At 28.9% G+C, this 20,560-nt stretch overlaps 1 protein-coding gene across 8 annotated transcripts in view; it reads right to left on the bottom strand.

The window, feature by feature from the left end:
• Positions 1 to 5,231: 5,231 nt before the first annotated feature.
• Ae2 (anion exchange protein Ae2) overlaps positions 5,232 to 20,560 on the bottom strand; it is a 406,977-nt gene continuing 391,648 nt past the window's right edge. For all 8 annotated transcript variants that reach the window (XM_075374014.1, XM_075374019.1, XM_075374018.1 and 5 more), the window contains 3 exons: positions 15,313 to 15,521; positions 13,155 to 13,325; positions 5,232 to 6,752 (listed from right to left, as the gene is read on the bottom strand). In XM_075374014.1, coding sequence (XP_075230129.1) covers positions 6,675 to 6,752; positions 13,155 to 13,325; positions 15,313 to 15,521 — 458 coding nt within the window. In that variant the 3' untranslated portion in view covers positions 5,232 to 6,674. The remainder of the gene's footprint in view (positions 6,753 to 13,154; positions 13,326 to 15,312; positions 15,522 to 20,560) is intronic.

Raw genomic sequence — 20,560 nt, 5'->3', positions numbered from 1 at the left:
TTATATTTTTAATTTTCACAGATTAATTTACTTTCAGGATAGAGTTTAATCTGTTAACTCAGTCAAATGAGCATGGTTAATAGAACTAACAATTATTATACATTAAATACATTTAATGTACATTAAATGACAAAAGAGGAACAACTCTTCCTTTTATTTATCTTGCATTAAAATACCAACCTATTTTATGTAAAACGGTCTCATATGGTATATTTTTTATGTAATGCATATTAAAGTTATTCTTAATTTTAAGTATGCCTGCGCTGTTTAAATATACTGGTAGGAGATAGTAGAAGCAAGAATAAGAAGGGTGCTTTATAATGAAGAAATCTCCTACAATTTACCTTCATATTCAACATGCTAAAACCCATTAGCTAACTTAAATACCATTCAGACTGCTGCAAGCAGGATTGCTACTTATTAAATTACCATATTTCAATTCATTTACAGAAAGTAATAGGCTCAAATAGGCTAAGTTTGTAAATGAGCATGAAACACTGTTATTCTACAGAAATTTAACCTACTAAAATAAGATCAAGCTTTTTAAACTAATACAAAATAAAAATAAAAGGTAAAATAAATTTATTATTTTTTTTACATAAAACACACAAAACAAATAGCTCTGAATGAAGTTTTATGAAGCTAATAACATTTTTCCATTACAATAATTCTTCATATATAGAGAAAAAAAGAAGAAAATCATAATAAAATAACTGTCAAACAATTTCGGAGAAGTTTAAATATATCAACGTATTAAAAGTGTGTTAAACAGAAACACAAACAAGCAAAGATGAAAATCCTTTCCAAGGACTTCACAATACCCTAAGCTACAGAATGCTCTGCAGCCTCTCTGCTGACTGAATCCACAATCTTTCTCTTGAATAAAAGTAATTTTTATTTCAATAAATGTTTTTTTTTCTTTAAGTTTTTCATACAAATATTGAAATATATATGAAAAATCTGTTTTAACAAATGATTTATTTATTTAATTTTACATAACTTGCACACCTCTTATATCTGGTGAAATATTTAGGCTGTGTATCAATAAAAAGAATATTTTTATTATGAAAATGTATTGTAAAAGTGTTTTTATGAAAAACTGTGAACACTAAGAATTTGCATTATGTTAAAATATTTGTTAGGTGGATATAGATTCTACTGTTCAACACAGCTCCCATATATTTATTAGTATAATATAAACAAATACAAGTAAATGAAGTGATGAGTTGACTGATTGCCGCTCATCTCCAGAACTACTATTACGATATGTAGTATAAAATCTGCTTTTAAACATGTTTTATTGATCAGAGATAACAAGATCAAAGAGTAATTCATTCTTGACTTTGAACCAACACACATCCAGAAAAACATATAATCATATACACTTCTTCCATTACATTAAGATTAAAAAGAGAATTATGTAAGACTGAATAAAAAAAAAACTTCTTCCATTATATTAAGATTAAAAAGAGAATTACGTAAAACTGAATAAAAAAAAAACTCCTTCCATTATATTACGATTAAAAAGAGAATTATGTAAGATTGAGTAAAAACAAAAAAAAAAAAAACAAAAAAACATTAAATAAAAAAATATGTATTTTATACAATTAACGGAATGTGAATTTATAAAATTCAAATAAGGTTTAACTTGAATATGTGATATAAATTTAAAAAACTAAAAGTTTACTGATTTTTTTACAATTAGTAATTTACTTCATTTTTAATTGTGAAAGAAATGCTGTAATTAAAAAAATGATAAAAAATGACTGAAAATATTAAATTAAAAAGGGAATAATTCAAATAGTTATAAATTAAATTGGCTTTGAAAATACATCACACAATCTCATCAATTAACATTGAAAATAAAGTAATTACAATAAGTGTACACATCATTAAAAACTACAGATAAGCAATTATTAAATTATTATAATATTAATTCATTAATTTACATTTAAGTAAGTATTATATATGATACTAATTTTACTAATAAACCACATCAATTAAGAAATATATATACTTATAAATTATAAGTTAAAATACCCAAAACCAAATATTATTATACAATTCAATTTATTATCTATCTATTTATCACCCATTTATGTAATACCAATTAGTTAATTTATTTTATTAAATAGATATTAATATATTGCAAGAGGTACTAAATTCCAGAACTACCAAGAACAAGAAAAGGGTGTACATTATTTATTAATTATTACAAATGATTACCAAGATCATTGTCAATAAATTCTTTGGGAATGTTTGTAAGTGTATGGGAGGCAATTAATTTATGTTCACTTTGTTAATTTAATTCTAATTACTAGATTTAAATGTAGGCAGTATAGGACCAACCGTAAATTACATAAGTATAAAATTGTGATTTTTTAAATTACCCTTCCTCCACTGACATTTATCACATTTTATAAGAAATGCCCTTTAATAAACCATTATATAAATATTTCTTCAAGAAGAAAATTAATAAGTGAACAACAAAAATTTGTTGTTTACCAAAAAGTTTGAATTATTATATCATTTGTATACTAACTAACACATACGTATTATGTAGGTACTTTCAGTCTTCAGTTAACTTTTTTAAATTAACTCTGTAGATAAATAATATAAAAAGAAAAGAAATTAAATTACATGCAAGCATAATGGTAGTGATTTTTTAAAATATGAAAATTGTATATTTCAAATAAGAGTGTTCTTGACCGACACTAAGTGTGCTACTTATTTTTAAATCACCATAATAGGGAAATTCTTAAATACGTAAAATATCTTTTTAATAAAAATGTACCTACGTCTTTCACTACAATAATTTACAAGGAGCAAATTTGGTTTGCATTTTTTTTAGGATACTTACAAAGTTATATACTTCTGATAGAAACTAAACGTGAAATCCATAAGATAAACACCGAACCGAAGGAAATGTGTTTTAAATAAATTGTAGCTATATTTTACCATTATTTAAATTAAAATGATAAAACTACTATTATTTAAATTAAATTAATTTTGATATTACAGAATTACTTAAAAGTTGTTTTATTTTAATTTGATTTATTTGTAAAAAGAGGTAAATCTATAAATTTCTAACAGGGAGCGCACAAATGAATGCTTTAGACCTCCACCCCTTTATATAAGATTACGATTTTGTTAAATCCTCTCCCACTCCTTTATGTTTAATGGATGGCCCTGATGAACCGTAAACATTAATGTACTTTTTCATCTTTTTTTTGAATTATTTGTATATGTTTTTTCTGTTGAGTTACATTTCACATCAGTGAGGTAGTTAATTAGTGCAATTACCGATCCAGCTGTCTAAACATGCTACATAGTTGAATATATCTCGATTTCCCAAAAGTTCATGTAATTATGCTATATCGTAAAGGTATTAACCTATTATTTATTTTACAAAAAAAAAAAATTACAGTAATAATAAATATCTCTGATATACTTGAGCAATTTTCCCCACAGAAATTTACCAAATTGTAGGGGAAAATAATTTTACACATTCCAGCAGAATGGAATACCATCACATTTCAATTAATATGTACTGAATGAGAAATTTACTAATTGTTGGTATGGTAGGGGAAAACTATCTTCCTAGTTTAGATTTAATATAGTGAATTTTTTGTAAAGGTACACATTACAAATAAAGAATACTCAGAAAAAAAATTATACAATTTATTTAGTTGCAATTGTTACAAAGGGAATTATTGAGTACAACTGGGCTTAAACAAAATGGCCTTTTGTCTAACAAGTACCCAACTAAGCAAAGATTTGAGCATATAAACACTGGTAATACTAACTTTTCTCTGTAAAAAAATTACCTTCCCATATCAATAAATATCAATGATACTAATATTCATAATTTTCATTATATGAATACCCAGTATTACAAAATCATATAGTAAAAATCAGAAGTCTCAATAAAAGAAACTTAATTAAAAAAGTTCAAAACAGGAATAAATGGATGCAATTTAGAAGATATTATAGGATGATTCATGGATTGCAAGTTATTTATACTCAGAGAATATTTTAGCTTAAATGGCTTCCAAAAAGTATATTATTAAGTAATCTAACTTGTCAATGGTGTGTTGTTAAATGATAATAATGTATATCGTACGGTGTTGTAACAATAAGCAAGAGGATGCATTTAAATTTTGAGTGCTGAGCCCCTAATGTTTCTTACATTTCCATTCATATTACTACAAAAACATGGTGAAAATTAGTTTAATACAATATTACAGTTACGCGTGTTTAAAATATAAAAATGACTCCTCCAAATTTTGTGAAAATGCCGCTTCGAAAAGGTATTTTGGAGCTATTATTTGATTTCGCTAGCATAGTTACAGGCGACCATGATGTTCATGGCACCCCTTTTAGAAGCACAATTCCACATAATTTTAAAAAGGTTATGACAAAAAGGTTACTGGTCATTTTTTAATGTTTAGATTGGTGTCGTTACGGTTGGACATGCTGATCAATGAAATTATATCTTAAAAAAAAAGACATTATTTTATTGGTGGCTGAAGGGGAGGGGAAAACAATTTATATTTTCTAAAATTTGGTATTGTAGACAATAGTAGTTTTGATATTTAGTACCTTAATAAATATACATGCGTGTATGAATATATACATAATTATTACATTCTTAACAAATACATCACAGCATAAATTAATAATAATTTATTATTAATGCATCAATATGCATTTCTATAAATTTAATACCATATCTGTTAATACTATATTACAATTACTTTAGTAAAATAAAAATAAAAATATGGCAATATATAAATGCCATATTAATTAAAGAAAAAAATTATTAATTTAATTTTCAATAAAAAATAATAGTTATATTAAAATTTGAATAACAAATATATAAATATAATTCTAATTATTGCATTGAGCTGATTTCTTTTTTTTTATAATATACACAATAATTCTAGAATATTATCAACAGAAATACAGAGGTAAAAATAATAATGATATTATAAAATTAGGATGTTCTCTCATTTAAGTGATGCAACATATACTTATGTCATAACTCCAATTAAATTATCAAAAAAAGATTATAAGTGAATCATTTTTTGACGAGATGAACACATTTCTTACATCAAGAAAATTAAATTTTAAAGAAAAACACTTAGAAAAAATAAATAGTGAACATATGCAATAATGTTTATATATATATATATATATATATATATATATATATATATACAAACATATTAATCAAACAATGTTTATTCCAGCTAAAAAGAGACGGTAGGAGGATAACAAAGTTTTAGTACGTTTATAAAATGTAAATGCAGTGCTTTAGTAACTACAAAAAATGTAATTTAATTTGTTAAAAATACTAAGAAAATAAACATCATAAATATTAAAGATAATGCTAATGTATGTTTGAAAAATATCCTTTTAAAATTTTGGGTAAAAATAAATGTAAACATGGCACTCTAAAAAAAAATATATATATATATAATTATATTGAAATTAAAAATTAATTTAAAATTAAATTTTATATGCAGGAACTCTCTTTGCTAAACTCCCAATAACAGAAAGGGCTTTTCCAAGTTTTTGTCAGTGTTAGCCGTGTGGCATAGAACCTAAAAATGAATTCACTGACTTTTGACATATTAGGTTGTAAAGATTAAACTTTTCTAAATTAAACTAGAAAAACAGGTAAAGCAGAAATATGCTGGAATATGAATCAGCATATGTAAAACTTTATTATGATAAAACACATAGTGGATTGTTAAACAGAAATTTTAATAAAGAATTGTCATATTAATTTAAAAAAATTCTATATTATAAAGAATTTATTATTTTTCTTTAATAAACAGAAATATTATATTATGTAATATGACTATAAAAATAAATTTATAACATTTTTTTTAAGTTAATTCTGAAGTTTCAACTGACAAGAAATAAAAATTATTTCTAACAATATGACATACTTCACTCTCTAAATCTTTAACCTGAACACATTCAACTGTTAATAAGCAATATTTTATATTAAAAAATGAAATTCTGATAAAAATTTATAAAGAAATATTAAATGTTTTTATATAAAATAATATTTCAGCTAAAATTATTAAGTAATTATTCTTGACAAGCTGATATATGTCAAGTCATTTGTCAATTATAGGCTGCAGATACCTGAAGATAATACTGTGGTTGAGTTGATAGAATTATTCTACAAAAACAATATAAATAGTGGTTTTCGTTAAATAGCTTGGGAGAGAGAACAACCTTAATGTAAATTTTTATACATTATTCATAATAATTACTGATATTATTTTATTATATCCACAAAATAAATAAATATATATATGTATATATTTATATATAATTTTTGGAAAAAATAAACAAGCTATATTTAAAATTACATATAATATAGCAAATTAATAACATTAATAAAAAAAAAATTAAGTGGTAAATAAAATAATATTAATGTACAGCCACATGTGAAATGTACAAACTTTATTTTGTTTTATTTACTTTAGTGTTCGTTATTTCTCTATGTTGTTAAAAAAAAACAAAATAAAAACAAAAATAAATTATTATCGTAATATATAATGCAACTGTACGAATTGTTTGTTTTATTAATCACGATTATACGATTAATTTTACTGAAATATTCTCATTTATTTGTTGATATTATTTATTAACTATTATCCAGGTAATAACGATTCAGCATAGAAATCAGGTTCATCTTCTCGATCATCAATATCAGGCTCATCACTATCAAGCTGGAAAATTTAATAAGTAAACAAAATTAATCAATAATTTAAAACAAAATCAATGAATAAACATTAAAAAAATGATTTATTTAGGGGAAAAACAAACATTAAACATGTCTTGAGTTCTTTATCTGCCGTTATATATATATATATTTATATCTTTTTTTTGCGCACAACAAAGGTTCATCATTAGCATCTGGAAGCAATAATTCTACAATAAATAACGCTAATTCTATAACAAAATGTAATAAGTATAACAGATATGTAAACTAAACAACAGAAAAATAGAAAATAAAATAACAAACAAGCCGCAGAATAACACAGAAAAGTAAAACACAGTATAAAATACTAAAAAAAACATATCACATTAAATAATTGAATATAGATGTCTGAGTTTAAGAAACAACAAGATATTCGATAAGATCCTCATATTTTTTCCTAGAATAACTTAGATGTTAGCTCCTAATTTAAATTTCTGACACATACCACATAACACATGCAGTCCACAAGGATGTGGTGTATTGTCAGTTGGCAGTTGCAGCATATGCAAATGGGTGCATCAGTCTGATTCATTAAGTGTCCTTGAGTAAGATTAGTATGCCACATTCATAAACAGCAAATAATAACCTTCTTTTGAAGATTATTCCAGATTGAAGAGCTCCATGGCAGCACAGTGTCTTGATATATCAGAATTTATTATCTAGTGTAGCAGTCCAGTTATCTTGCTACCTTCCTCACAGTGTGTTTAGTAAAATTAATAAAATTGGTAGTAGTAACACAAGTAGTGAAAGACCATTGCTGCAAGCATCTTTAGTAGCAGAATCTACCCGTTCATTACCCAGGATCATTTGTGTGTTGTGACGGTTCAACTCAGCAATTACATTATGAATTTTGATGACAATAGGATCTAGAATACAAATTTTCTAAAGCTGGAGTGGACTACATGAATCGCTACAAATAAGGATATGACTGTATTTTGGTTTAATGATATTCAAACTCTTATTGATGGCATACATTTTAGCATTGTAGACACTTGTAATGCCAGGTAGACTGAACATGTAAGTAATATTCATTTACATCAAAAGTGCATCTAACGGTATCATTCAGTTTTGACCCCATCTGTGCATACTACTGTGTCTGGGTTTGTCTTGATATAAATTGGTAAAATATTTGCTAAAAGACGATAGGAGTTTTTAATTTTTTATTATATATGGTGAGGTCATAAGTAAAATTTATGGGGTTGAATCTTCACATAGGATATTAACACGGATAAGTTGGGAAAATAGTAGGTGTATCAAAATTTAAAAGGTACAGTAAACACTGGGTACGAACAACCATAGGTGCTATATTATGTGGATGGTCTTCATTCCGTTCAGGGTTTGCGAGGACTGATTTAAAAACTGAGTGATTTGGTTATCCTTTAAGACGGGCAGAGTAAGATGCTAGCAGCTGGTCCCATCTATCTCAAAGTGATAGCTCACCGCAATCAACAAGTATGTTCGTGAAAGGACTTGATCTAAAGGCACCTGTAGCAAGAGGAAGAAAAGCATGGTGTACAGCATCTAACATCTTAAGCATGCACTGAAAATTGGGTGATGCAACCGTAATCTAAATGGGACTGAACTAAATAATAAAAACACAACATAAATGATCCACACAAAACACAACATAAATGGCTCCCCTCTTGGTGTTTGTTAAGAACTCATAGCAAATCTAGAATTTTTAAACATTTCACTTTTAACAGTTTTATGTGCTTGACCCATGTAAGGGGTGACTATCAAAACGCAAACCAGCATACATTATGCATATATTTTGCAGCATATATATCTGTTAAAGAAATAGATGCTGTGATGAAAACTGTCATTAATGTAGTAAATTTCATTTGAACCAGAGAATTAAACCACAAAAAATTAAAAAATCATTCAGAAGAAATTTACAGTAATTATGGCAACTTACTTTTACATATTTTAGTACGATGGCAAAGCAAAGGAAAAATTCTGAATCAGTTTTTTCTAAAATTCTGAAATTATCTTATTCTTACAAGAAAACAAAAACATTTACAGCGAGCTTGACAGTAATGGGTAGTAGTCTATTGTAATCTTTCTTTGCGACATTAAAGACAAATTTCTGTGATCTAAACCTTGACTTATGAGGTGAAAATACAATTGTTTCACAAATGGCAAATAAAGTATTCGCCTCTGAAGAGAAAGTATCTATTATGAAGAAATACAAAACCAAATACTACTTCACTTTCCAACCTTAACAAAAGCTAAGGAAGATGGTATATCATTTCTTCAGACATCTACATGATCATTTCAAGTTATTTATCTGCCTTACTGAAGGAATTTAAAAGCAGATTTCAAGATTTAAAAAGAATTAAAAATTGTCTTTTGCTGACAGAAAAACGCTGGTGCTTAGAAACAGCAACTCCTACACAACTAACTACATGTGAATATGATTATGGAAGGCCATTTAATCAATTCATTGAGTTCAAAAACAATAAGAATCTGGATGTTATTTTTTAAAGAAAACTGAGAGGAGTATGTAGAATTTTGGATATTAGTGCCTGAAATATAAGATTGTACAAAAATGCATATAAATGTTGCTCACATTGTTCACATAACATATCTTTGTGAAATACCCTATTCTAAAATGAGAAATGTGATGAACGTTTACAGAATCCTGATTACTGATTCATATCTCTATAATGTATTAAGAGTAGCATGTAGCAATTATAAACCTGATTACTTTGAAATTGTTAAAACTCTATCTCACTGTCAAAAAATAACATTAATACTTAAATAAATAAATGTCTGGAATATTTACATTTATATATTATAATTCCTTTGATTAAAGTTGCCAGTGGTCTTAACTAATCTGGCCATTTTGTACATTACAAGTTGGCGCCTGCTTTACATAGCAAACAAATGTAATTGGTCCAAAAAAAAAAGAAGTTAAGCATGGCTGTTCTAGTGTTGACAGATCTATATTCTTTAGTTACCTATTTTTAAATATCAGTCAGAAGTTTTTGTTGATTAGATAAAGTATGCCTAAAAGATACGAATTTTAAAAAAAATGTGGTTCTGAATTATTATTATTAATATTATGCTTTTACGGCCAACATGGGACCACTTAAGTCAATTTTAGTTGGATCTTTTCTGAGAAAAGCATGTTATTTTACTCTTCCGAGCTGCCCAGTATTTCTTCATCTGTTCAGATCTTGCTTTCTTTTCTTCATCCGTAAACATGAATCGTATTTTGTCGTTTGTCGATCTTTTGTTTAAATCTAATGCTTTTGTCTTTTAGCTTTGTAATTTTTCCAGTTTTATTCTGTAGGTCAGTCAGGGAAATTCCCAATTCTTTCATATCTTCTCTAATTTCTTTGATCCATCCTACTTCTAGCTTTTGGAACCAGAGCTTTTCAATGATATTTCTTGACAGTCTTGTTTCCGGTGTCCTTATGAGATGACCAAAGAAAGAGATTCTTTTTTTCCGCATAGTATCAGTAACAGGCTTTAATTCTCGATACACCACCTCGTTTGGCACAATCCACCATTGGCCTTCTTTTTGGTGTTTTTTATTGATACACGTTCTGACAATTCTCCTCTCTATTTTCAGAATTTTTTCAATTTGGTTTTTCTGAGTGATTTTGAAAAGGGTCTCGCTTCCGTAGGTGACTTCTGGCTGTACTACAGTTTTATAATGTTTAAGTTTTGTTTTAGCAGAAAGGCATTTTTTGTTATATGTTGACCAAGTTAATTTTTGAAATTTAATCATTTTATTTGTCCTGTTTTGCCATGTCACTTTTTCATTTAAATTATAAGTTATTACTTCCCCTAGATATTTAAATTGTTTTACTATTTTAATTTTCTGATTGTTTACCGTAATGTGCTCTATTACCAGAGGATCTATGGCCATTAGTTCAGTTTTTTCGAAAGAGATATGAAGCCCTATCTTTTGTGCTAGGTTTTGAAGGCTCATGATTTGTGTTTTGGCTTCTTGAATATTATTTGCTAAAAGAGCGAGGTCATCTGCACATCCTAGGCAATTTAGTGTGATGGAGTTTTTCTTAGTACCCATTTTTATATTTTTGGGATTTATTTCATACCATTTTCTCATGACAAATTCGAGGGCGCAGTTAAAAAGGAGTGGTGAGAGGCCGTCTCCTTGCCTCAATCCAGTTTTTATGTAGACGGGTTGAGAGAGTTCACCTCTGAATTTCACTCTGGACTGGGTATTGGTTAAAGTTAATTTTATCATGTTTATGAGTTTAGGGTGAAGGCCCAGGTTTCTCAGAATATTCAGCATGGATGGTCGGTGTATACAATCATAGGCCCTTTTAAAGTCGACGAAGGTGATTATTAGTTGTTTTTTCCGTCTTTTATATAAGTCCATCATAAGTTTTAGGGATATTATTTGCTCCGGGCAACCTCTCTTGGTGTGGGCCATATTTCCTTTTTTTCCTCTCAGCATAAGGGTGGGTGGTTCATATCTTTGAAGAGCCTGACCAAAAATTTTATAATAGTCTCGGGAGTTAGTATTCTTGGAACTTTCTTCTATTTGCTGAATCAAGTTTTTTTGGGCTTGTCGTTTGGTTCCTCTTATAATTTTCCGAGTTATTTTCCTTTGTTTGGTGAATTCATGGTTAGATTCTTCAGTTTTCTGGGTTTGGTGATTGATCCAAGCCCGGTGTCGGTCTTTGAATGCTTTGTCACATTCTTCATTCCACCATTGGTGTTTTTTTCTTTGGTTTATAGGGGCTAGTTCTTCAGCTATTTCTTTCAGTTGGGATGTCAGTTCTTTTAAATTATTAGTTAATTTGATTTTTTTTTTTGTTTCTTCAAAGATGGCATTGTTTATTAATTTATGTGGGTCATAAGCTCTTTTGTTTTTAGGTTGGGATTTTTTCTTTTTATGCGGGGTGAATTTTATTTTAACTTTAATTAAGTAATGGTCCGATCCAGTATCTGTTCCTCTCAAGACTTTTACATTATAAATCTCCTTGTGATAATTCCGGTCCATGCAAACATGATCGAGTTGCCATTCCCCTTTTTTCCAATCTGGGTGTTTCCAAGTCTTCAATTTGTTTGGTTTTCTCATAAAATAGGTGGATTTTGAGATCATATTATGGTTTCTGCAAAATTCGACAAGTCTTTGGCCGTTCTTGTTAGTTTTCTTCTGGGCAGGCCATTTTCCGATAATATCACGATATCTTCGTTCTTTACCAAGTTGGGCATTAAAGTCCCCTATTAAAATCTTGGTGTGGGTCTTATTTATGTTGTTTGCAGTTTGGTCAAGAAGTTCCCAGAATTTGTCCATTTCTTCTCTATCTTTTTTAAATTGTTTTTGTCATTGGTGGGAGCATGGACATTTATTATGGTGTAGAATTTATTGGCTGATTTTAGGGTTAAGGTTGAAATCCTGGGGGAGTAAGACTTAAATTCTACAACTGAGTCAATTATTTTAAGATTGATTGCAAATCCTGTTCCGAACTGTGGGCAATTCTTCATCACACATTTCCCGGGGATTCCTTTGTAAATTCTGTAACCCTGAGATTCAAACGGCGCTCGATCGGTGTTTCTCATTTCTTGAAGTCCTGCGATTAGGATTTTTTGTTTGTCCATTATGTCTGTTAGAGTTTTTAGTTTGCCGGGTTGAGTTAGAGAATTAATGTTGTGAGTGGCAATGTAGTTTATTTGCTTGTGTTTTATCCTCAATTTTGAAGTTGTGTTGTTTTTGGGTGTTTCCAAACACTCAGATTCATTGTTATCTTTTAAGCAGCTGCCCACCGGATCCGAGTGCAGCCTTCTCTGGTATTTACCAGACGGTGGATTTTTTCTTAAAAAACCTTCCATATTTGACTTTCAAAGGCAGGTCAGCCTTGGGTGGGAATAAATTCCCGAGTTACAACTCTGGATGTGATTCCGATTGATTCCTCAGAGAGGTGATTCCGATTTAGTTCACCAGTAGAAATCTCCACGTTTCTAACTGGTTATCCAGACGAACCAACGTGGAGGCGCAAACTGATTTTCTTAATTGAGATTTTAAATATGGAGAAAGTTTAAATCGGTTCCGGAATCATTTCGTCCTGAATTATATACTCATATAAAAATAGAAAAATACAAATAGATGAAAAGCTCAATAAATTAACACATTCAACTACAGTTAAAATTTTGTAATAACTAAGAAGTATATATAACAGGTACAAATTATTTTAATATTTAATCCTTTAAATCATTAATCTTTATTTAAAAAATTATCTCTAATTTTTTTTATCCTCTATTCAAAAGATATTACATTTTAGAGAATCAACCAACAGACATAAATATACAGCAAAAACAATTTTTTACAATATCATAGCTCTTTAGCGTCCTTGACAACATTAGGAAAATTGGGTAAGATAATACTTACCGCTCTCAATTCAGCAGGCGTAAACATGCATCGTAATTGTGCTCTCAACGGTACCATTAATATTAAAACAAATGGAAATGCTAATGAAGCTGGTGTTGATTTAATAATCCATAATAATACAAGACATAACAACTGTATAATTGTAAATAAATGCATCTTATACGTTTGCACCTAAAACAAGAATAAAAAAAAATTATTCAAAAAGTTTATAACTTTTTAACATCTAATAATACGTGAATAAAAGATTTACCATACATATGAGTAAATTGAAAATTAACAACAAACATAGTTAATGTTTATAAGTCATGACCAAGAAGTGGACACACTTCTTGAAGTGGACTTCACTTCATTTCACATCCTGTTGTTTTGACTATTATACAAAAATAATAATTATTGGACACCTTTTATGTAGATATTTTGTTTTACATGTTTCATTGATGGCAACTATGATACATAAATATTAAGCCAACTAAGTAGGCTGCTTTTATACATTACATTTTCTGTAGCCCAATACACAAGAGAAAAAATTTAGTAGTAGGGTAAACAAACATGTACTGGTGCTTCCACTGCCCGATCTATAATACCTTTTAGCAGGACTAGTGTATGTAACTAGATGGATCCTTGCATTTATATTTTATCTACCATCACCTGTCAGAAAAAAGCTAGCAAAAGGCACTGTTAGGGAATTTATGCTAAATAGGTTCATTGTTAAATACCAGTTAATGGTTACTGTTTCAGTTATGAAACGGAGTCTTCTATGGTTACAGTTGGTAAGCAGCTCTGTTCAAGGGAATCTTATTTTCATGCTACCTTGACAACTCTTGAGCAATGTATTATGGCATGTGGGTTGTTCCATTAAATAATCAGATCAAAGGAGGGGGAAAAGGTGTATTCTCAGCATCTTAAAGCACAGATAATTTGAATAAATTATGGTAATCCTGACAGAAGTACTCATGGACTCAAAATTGGTCATAGGATTAACAACCCAACTCTGAAAAAATCCAGTATTTGTGAAAACAACAGACTTGAATGATGAACAGTAGTTACAGATTAAATAAATGGAATATCTTAACAAATAAAGATTTGTGTTCAATGATAATAGAAGGTGCAAGATTGATATCAACTAATATCAAGGCTTGGAGAAGGACTGTTGAGGAAGCCAGTCTACCAAAAGTTGCAGAGCTACAATAAGAAGAACTGTAAATAATAACATCTTAATTGTACTTGATAATTTCTTTTACATCTGTTTGAAAATAACCTAATCAGCTATAATTTCCAGAACACCAATAGCATAAATGTGAAAAGTTATATGAATTTATATATAAATCACCTCTTTTAATTGTATTTCCTCTAATCAATAATTCAATCAGCAATAGTATATTTTTTTCTTTTTGTAAAGTAAGTACTTGCTTTTTCAGTTACTTGAACTATACTCATTACTGGCAGTCAAGCTTTGTTTATTTTTTTTTGGCAATGCCCACATTGTCAAAGAAATTATTTTTAATATTATTTTCTTTCTTATTATAATATATTATTAATTACTGTACATAAAAAATGTGGTACATAAATAAATTAAAAAATGTAATTTCACACTAACTGTAAATAACTCTTTTCATATAATTCAATCCTATATTTTATAAAATTTTTAACATTATCCCACTGTACATAAGCAAATGCTTTTTCCAGACCTACAATGTTTACTAAGCGGCTTTATTTTTCAAAAGCCTGCCTTCTAAAATTATTCTGAAAGCAAGAATGGAATCTCTTGAGCCCATTATTCCCTTCCTGAAATCAAACTTCTCTAGTCTAATAAATTCTACATATGTATACAACCTATTCAGTCTTGATGTAGCAGAAATAGTTCTGAGTGCTAAATTTAGTAACCATTAAAAACTTCCCAGTTTCTACCAGAATTGGTAGAAAGAGATGTGCACTAGCGCACCGGATATAGAATGCAGCAGTGTTATCCCATCTGCAGATGTGCAGGAGATATAGCAGTAAATGTCTTCTGTGAACATATTCTTTTCTTACAAACATAACTGGTAAAGAAAAGATTGTACATAAAAAAAAACTTTTTTTTTTCTTTAAATGGCTTCAAATATATGCACCTGTTGAAATGTTTATTTTATAAGTTAATGTTAAAAATTAATTTTCTTACCCTTCTAACATAAGTAGCTTGTGTATGATGTTTAACGGGAACAAAAAATAGTCTTAGACGCTCAAAGAATTGTATACCATCAATAGATGAAATACCCATGTACAAGAATACACCAAATAGTACAGCCATAGGTACAAGACGCAGCAATGGTGCCATCAGTACAGATACACCAACTAAAATACTAACAAGCAGTGCACTGACTCTCTGCTCTGTAAAAAAAGCAGAAAAAAAAATGATTCTATTAATACAAATAAATTTAATAGAGTGTAATAAAACCGAACACCCCATTTTTATTTTATTATTTTAACAGCTCATTTAAGAAACACCTAACCAGAAAAAAAAATTGTTCAAATTAAGCAATAACCAAAAACAAGAGATAACAAAATGAAACAACTAACGGGTATTTATACAATAATTTGAGAATGCTGAAATCTCAATATTAAAATGAAGTTTTTAATGCTAAGTTCATTGGAAGAAGGGGGGGTGTTAAAATCACTACATGACCAAATGGATGGACTTTAATTACTGTATTTATTCGAGTACCCCCCGCCCCGAATAAGCCCCGCACCACGATTTTCCGGTCCAAAAATCTAAAAAAAAATTGAGTATATACCAGTATTTTAAAGTGCAACAGATATGATAAAAAAATACGTAAATACGAAAATATTCGGAAAGTAAAGCATTTAATTCGTTCATTTAAATTAAGTACGTACTAGTTTAGTTCGGAAACAGTAGGCCAGTAAATCGAAAAGAAAGTATCATGTTGAAAAGGATCATTTCAATACACTTTTTAATATGGGATTTTATTTTTAATTAATCACTGTCACTGTCAATGTCTACAGAAGAGTTACCAGTAGTCTGCACATCGCTCTGCCAAAGGTGATCATTTTCACTGCCATCAAGTTCATTAGATATTCCACATTTTTAAAACTTTTCCTTACTAATTCCGTGGAAATACCTTCCCAAGCATCTTTTATCCAAACACAAATCTAGTTAAAATCTGGGCATTTGATTCTTCCTGTAGGAGTGAGAAAGAAATTTTCATCAGCCATCCATTTACCGTACAGTTGTTTTAATGCAGATTTGAACGGTTTATTAATGCAGACATCTAGTGGTTGCAATAGAGATGTCAATCCGCCTGGGATTATTACTTGGTCTGTCATACCCTTTTTTAAAATGTCTTTCACTTTATCAGTCGTATGCCCCTGATAAGTATCCATTACTAGCGTACTGGTATTTTTTTTATTAAGTAAATCTCCTGATCGCTTTTGCCATACACACCTGATCCAATCTATAATTAAGGTTTCGTCCATACAACCTAATTCCTGTGCTCTGATAATAACTCCATTTATCTGTATGGTAGGAAGAGTTTTTCTTTTAAAAACAATGTATGGAGGTAATTTTGATCCATCAGAAGTAACACTACACCTTTGTTTTTCATTACCACCAGTGCAAATCGTAACACTTTTTTCACCTTTTTTGTTTACGGTTTTGTCAAATGGCATTTCAAAATATAAGGGGATTTGATCAGCGTTTCCTATTTGAGAAGGCAAATAGCCTTTATCTTTTCTAAGATTTATTATGTATTTGTGAAAATGAAATATTTTTTGTTCATAAGCATCTGGAAGTCGTTGAGAAATGGTCGTCTTATTGAAAAATCATTTTGAGCAAAAAAATCATGTTATCCATCCACAGCATGCTTTAAAATCAACTTTATTCAATGATTAACACATTTCTGTCATGACAGCATAACTGCATTTCCTTTTTTTCATAACAAAGTCATACAATTTTTTTTCTATGTCTGTGTATTTTGGTTTTAAGCCACAAAAAGCCATTTTATTACCAGTGCCTTTCATCAGAAGTTGTTTCTTCTTACGCCAGTCTCGAATGCAGCTTTCATCTATGTCAAATTTTCTTCCTGCCGCCCGATTTCCAATTTTTTCAGCCTCTTCTACAACGCGCAGTTTTTCATTTACTGTAAAAGATTGTAGACGTTGTCTTTTTGTACTCATTTTAATGCCGTAATTAAAATAAATCACCATATTAAACTTTACAAGATAAACTAAACAGATAAAATGCACATAACCGTCCACATATACAAACAGTACAATGACTATGGTGAATAGACAAGACGACGATGGGTAACTGATACTGTAACTGTAGTGTCATTAGAACTAGATGCAGCCTATACAGAATGAATCAGTTTATGAAAATACTGTAACTTTGTTCCTATCGATAATATGAACAGGATGTTAATAATTAAGAATGTATTCTGTATAAGCGGCATCCGATATTGATAAACAAAAGCCTAATGTAACTATATTTATGCGATTGAATTTAGGTACTTCTAAGAAAACATTTACTTTACATAAATTATCCTGGCTAAAGGCTATGTTTCAAGTAAGCCCTCCACCCTTATTTTTCTCTCCAATTCCAAGAAAAAAAGTGCTGGGGGATACTCGAATAAATATGGTATTTTACTTTTATTCTATAGAAGTTTCTCTAGCAGTCTTATTATAAACATTTTAACAATGATTTGAGTGAAAGATTTTTTAAGCAAAAAGTAAAGTCTACAGAAATTATTTAAAGCAATTTTTCATAGTATTGTCATAATCACTGCTTAGTATTGGATTTTTATAATATAATGATATATAAATTGATATTCCAATATTGAAAATATTTTCATGTGAAAATTCAAGCAAATTATTAAGAAAAAGAAAAGGTGTAAAAACAATATATACTCTTGCATTCCAAAGAGTCTTAATTCATTCTCAGTAGTATACTTGGGTTATTTCATTGCAATTTGTTTCATGTTTTTAACAAGAACATAGTTTTACACATCTACTCACATATGTCTTGCGAACAATTATTTCATATGAGCAGTATCTGTACACCTGACTATAATTTAAAAAAAAATAAAATTATTCTACTATGTATATTAATTACTGACACTGACATTTATGAGTAGGCCTTATATCACAAGCAAATGTTTTTAAATGTATATCACTTATATACACAGGCAAAAAACAAAATGTTTTTAAATGTGCTGTAGAATGTTATAACATCTAATTTATAAATTGGGTTATTGAATATAAATAATATTCAATATTCTTTTTAATTTAACTAGACTGGCCAACAATGTTTATTTATAATCATAAATGAAACTGTGGTTTAATTATATATATGTAATTCAAATACGGTGGTACAAGTATAACATTGTTACTTATTGCTTTGTGGAGTGATGCATTATTCCCTAACATTTTAAAGGTACACAAACTGGCAACTATGCTTCATATTTCAGAAACATTCAATAATACTTTCAGCTGTAATACGACACCTAACCTGATTCAGAAATAGTGTTGCAAATAGATATTTTCATTTCAGGTCTGGTAGTTTTTCAATTTACGCTCCCCACTTTTTTCACATAAAAAATCCCTTTCGGCACGCTGGAAGGCAGAGATAAATTTCACCAGTGCTAAGTAGGGAATAAAAAATATTTCCACCTTGAAGTTAAGAAAAACTTCAAATTTATTCAATACGACAATGGTTGCATGTGAAAAAAGTTTCACATGTATAGTGTAAGACAAGCCCCATTCTTACAATTCCAGCAACATTTTGGTCATCCTTTGCCGTAAGGGTTGGTCGTATCAAAAATTTTTCAGACAAAAGTTTCAGGTAATCTTTAGAGGACTAATGACTACTTTAAACTGAATTGATACTGTAACTATTAAGGAAGGTATGGTTTTTTTATTTGTTTTCAAAACCACATTTTTCCACTCCCTGGGTTGGTGATATCAAAAAACTTTACTTAGATAAGTTTTAGGCCCTTATCTAAAGAATAGTTGGAACTTTAAACAAATTCGATATTTTACTTAATAAGAAAGTAATAATATATTTTTTTTAAACCCCCCCCATTTCCACCTCCATGGTCCATTTCGCCTATTAATGAACTTGACCAAGATTTTGGGTTGTTATATTTTATATATCAATTTGAAAGTGATTGGCGCAAAATTACAGCAGTTATTCGTGTCCACAAGAAAGTGAAATATATATATATATATATATAAACTTTTAAACCGAGACGGTTTTGCAGTCTGGGGATGCGAAACGCAAAGATATGTAAAAATTTTCCAGAAGTCGAATCACAGTACCCATTACAATAGGTAGCTTTCTTATGAAATCTACCTAAAAATTACTTGATATATGATTTATATAATTGATGAATATAAATTAGAGAAAATATACTAACATGCTGTTTACACCCATAATTTTAAACACATCAGTCAAGGTTAGTGGGCGAAGTGAACGTAGGTTAATGTCATGTGAAGCAATAACAGATTGGAAAATGTACCTGAGAGAGGTGTATGTGCTGATCATTTATTAAAAAACCTAAAAAAAGGAGGTGATCCAGGAATATTGATAGAAATTGATGAGTCTTTATTTTCAAAAAGAAAGTACAACAGAGGCAGAATTCTTCCAAACAGTGGGTATTTACAGAGAAATTATAAATATAATCTAACCAAACCTAACAATTGCAATAATTACTGAATTTATTTATATTTAAATAATTAAAACATTACTGTTAATTAGTCAAAGTTATAGTTAAGTTTAGTCAAATTTATAAGCAATAATGTTTATATTTTTAATATGTAAAATATGTTACTATGGAGAATGTTTAAAATGACTGGTATAAAATAGCATGTTAGTGTGTTTTTTCAAATATATTATTGGTTTTTTTTTTGTAGAGTTACAGGGTTATTATAATATTTCTCTTGTGCTTTATTCAACAATAATTATAAAACATGCTATATTAAGTAATTTTTATGTGAAAAAAGTGGGAGGCATAAAACAAATATGTACCCAGGTCTTTTGAAATTTTCTCAAAGTGAAACAAGTACTTTTAACTATAAATATAAATCATAACTTCTTGCACTTTTTTTTTAAGTAGTTGTAAAAAAATGTAATTTGTTTAATTTATCTATTATGTAGTAAATCATCAAAATTTTATTTGTCTTCCAATTTTCAAAAAGGAGCTATTTTGAAAATCAATCCTAACTTAGCAAATGCAAACTTTTTTTGTTAATTTTAACAGAAAAGAACAAACTTTGGGTAAATTTACGTTGATTGTAAAGTTGCCTAATTTTTATTTATTACTGCCCTGATGGGAATACGTGTGTCAGCAATCATGCCTGAAATTTAGAAAGGCCTTAATATGCTACGCTGTCAATTTATACATTCTGAATGACGT

The sequence above is a fragment of the Lycorma delicatula genome, chromosome 8, assembly GCF_047948215.1.
Source record: "Lycorma delicatula isolate Av1 chromosome 8, ASM4794821v1, whole genome shotgun sequence".
Lineage (NCBI taxonomy): Eukaryota > Metazoa > Arthropoda > Insecta > Hemiptera > Fulgoridae > Lycorma > Lycorma delicatula.
Note: the sequence above shows the minus strand (reverse complement) of the source record. Positions and strands in the feature narration are given on the sequence as shown.